This window comes from Muscardinus avellanarius (genome assembly GCF_963383645.1).
Source record: "Muscardinus avellanarius genome assembly, chromosome: 11".
NCBI lineage: Eukaryota > Metazoa > Chordata > Mammalia > Rodentia > Gliridae > Muscardinus > Muscardinus avellanarius.
In genome coordinates, this window is record NC_137797.1 from 1,035,151 (window position 1) to 1,037,776 (window position 2,626).

Sequence of the window (2,626 nt, forward strand, 5' to 3'; positions counted from 1 at the left end):
TTAGCTCACCGGATCAAACAGATGATACAAAACAACACATCACAGCAGGCTTGAGTTTACCAGGAAAGCAAGGATGGTTCAAGATGAGAGCGGAAAGCCGTACACTTGGACATGCGCAGTCAGCGCATTCAGTATGGGCTGCCACAGATTCATGACACTTTTATTCATAGCTGTGTGCGTCTAATTGCTTTCTGTGTGGCAGAGCCAGAAAGGGACAACAGTGTCCCTTTCCTCCTGGGACGGTCTCTGCAGCATAGCTGTCAAAAATTTCATCTTCAGCTCAGAAGGGAACCTGAGGTTTTCTTTTTAGAATCTGACTGTTGGTCTCAGTGGATGGGGAGCAGCTGGCTTATTGGCTCTAGATTCTTGGAAGGGATTTGGCAGGTGTCTCCTCAGCGTGGCTCCTGTCTCGGGGGTTAGGGTTAGGGCTAGACCATGTCATGGCGCCCTTGGACCCTCTGCGGTTCCATGGGGGCAAAGGGGTTGATCCAGGCCACAGAGACGCGGTGGCCGAAGACGCCCTTCAGGTTGGCCCACGCGGACCCTCTGCCCCCGGTCCGCCTCTCCCTCCGCAACTGCTCGATTCTGGTTCTGTCGGTGCAGATGGCATACATTTGGGCCGTGAACATCACGGAAGTGAAGAGGAAGCCCTTCAGGGCCGCGAGGATGAGGAAGATAATGGAGGCACGGGGAGACACGGTGCTGTTAAGGTCCCACTCGCCACGCAGGTAGCTGCGCAGGGCGGGCGTGCCCAGCAGCAGCAGCAGGTGCAGCGAGGCCAGCCCAATGTACAGGGTGAAGAGCACGAAGTGTTTCTGGTTGGCCTCGCCCACGCAGTTGTTGACCCAGGGGCAGTGGTGGTCCATCTTGCGGATGCAGCGTCCGCACACGGAGCAGTGGTGCGCGCGCGCCGGCTTGGCGCTGCCGCAGCAGGAGCAGCGGGCCTTGGCATCCGGCCCGGGCGCGTCCCCCGGCCACACCGACCCGGGGTCGGTGAACATGGTCCGCGCGTGCGCCACCAGCCCCAGGGTGGCCAGCAGGTAGAACAGCGTGCAGTGGGCCACGCTGTAGACCAGACCCGGCGCCTGCTGGACCATGTCTTGGAGTAGGACCCAGGCAGTGCCCAGCACCAGCAGCCATGTGCTGGCAGCGCACAGGATGCCCAGGATGTCACACACAAACCAGGCACGCATGGGGGCCGGCCGCTGGGTGGTGGGCAGGAGGACCTCCCGCAGGCGCAGCTCGGGTGAACACTCTGGCGGGCAGTGGATGGGGACCCGCACAGGCATCGCTGTCCTGGGGCCCTGCCCTGTTGGAATGGGGTCCCCAGTGCGAGGAGGGCCTGTGCGCCTCCGCCGTCCTCTCCACGGGGCCTGGTTGGAGTCTGCCTGGGGCCCGGCAGAGCGCAGGAGAGTGGGTGCTACGGTGGCCTCCTCCCTGGGGACACTGGTAGGCCCCTCGGGGTTCTAGAATGTGCCCTCGGGTGGACTTGTGAACACAGAAAGGGAGGCCCTTCTTCAGCCCCAGAGCAGGCCTTCCACTCCAGTTCCTCGGGGTGGGCTGCCCTGTCCCGGGGTGGGGGGTGTCCTGCGTGCCAGCTCATGTAGAGGACTGGGCTGGAGGAGCCGCAGCACCCACCTGCTGGCCAGCCCTCGCCAAATCACTGCCTAGAGCCTCACCACTCCACCAGACAAAGTGTCGCCGCCCAGTTGTCAGAAGGGGAAACCAAGGCATGGAGAACAAAATAAGTTGCTGCTGCCCTCTGGCTGGAGCCTGAGCTTTCAGCCTGCCGCGCTGGTCAGAGGCCGAGGCACAGCACCCATCACACTGCTGAGGCCTGGGTCAGGATGGGCCAGGCCCACACTGGGGAAGGTCAGCTCCAGAGCTATCCAAGAGGCCACCCCGCGAGCCCGCGGGGAGGTCCCAAAGCACAGGGCAGGAGGTGGGGAGGAGGGAGGTCTCAGGGCGGCGAGGAGGGCACATGATGTGCCCACCCTAGAGCTCCAGGTGGCGGCATCAAGGCGCAGAGGGTGCAGGCTGATGGGCAGGGGAGGTTCTGGCGGCCGCACCGCCCTGAGGTTCAGGTGGGGCAGGGGTGGGAAGGGCCCCCTGGAGACCGCCGTCCTCTGTCCAGCCCTGTCCCTGCCTCTGGCTCACCGCGCTGGAGGACAGCCTGTCAGCTCAGCCTGGGCGTCCTCAGTGGCCGTGTGAACGGGGCTGGAAGGCGCTTGCATCCAGCCAATTCTGATTATTATTAAAAGTATTTTTTCCTTTTCTTCCAATTAAAAAGTATTGATTTTTACCAAATAGCTTTTGTGATTTTTTTTAAAAACTAGAATAACTCTCATGTCAAAGATTAACGTACAGCCCTCCCCACTCCAAAGCACGCATGCCGGGCGGCCCTTGACGAGTGAGTCGCGCCCCAGCCACTTGATACTCTTTTTTTTTTTAGTACTGGGGATTGAATTAAAGGGCATTCAAACTGACCCCAGCCCTTTTGATTTTTTTATTTTGAAACATGGTCTCACTAGGTTCCTGAGGCCAGCCTCCAGCCCATGATCCTCCTGTCCCAGCCTCCTGCGTCGTGGGACCACAGGCTTGAGCACTGTATCTGTGTGATCCTTAA

General features: G+C 60.5%; 1 protein-coding gene across 1 annotated transcript; it reads right to left on the reverse strand.

Moving 5' to 3' along the window:
- Nucleotides 1-428: 428 nt before the first annotated feature.
- LOC308270323 (palmitoyltransferase ZDHHC3-like) lies at nt 429-2,234 on the reverse strand (the record flags this gene model as incomplete). The annotated part of the gene is made up of 3 exons (XM_080706125.1): nt 429-1,388; nt 1,995-2,073; nt 2,158-2,234. The coding sequence occupies 3 exons, from the start codon at nt 2,232-2,234 to the stop codon at nt 429-431; spliced, it is 1,116 nt and encodes a 371-aa protein (XP_080562251.1).
- Nucleotides 2,235-2,626: the final 392 nt, after the last annotated feature.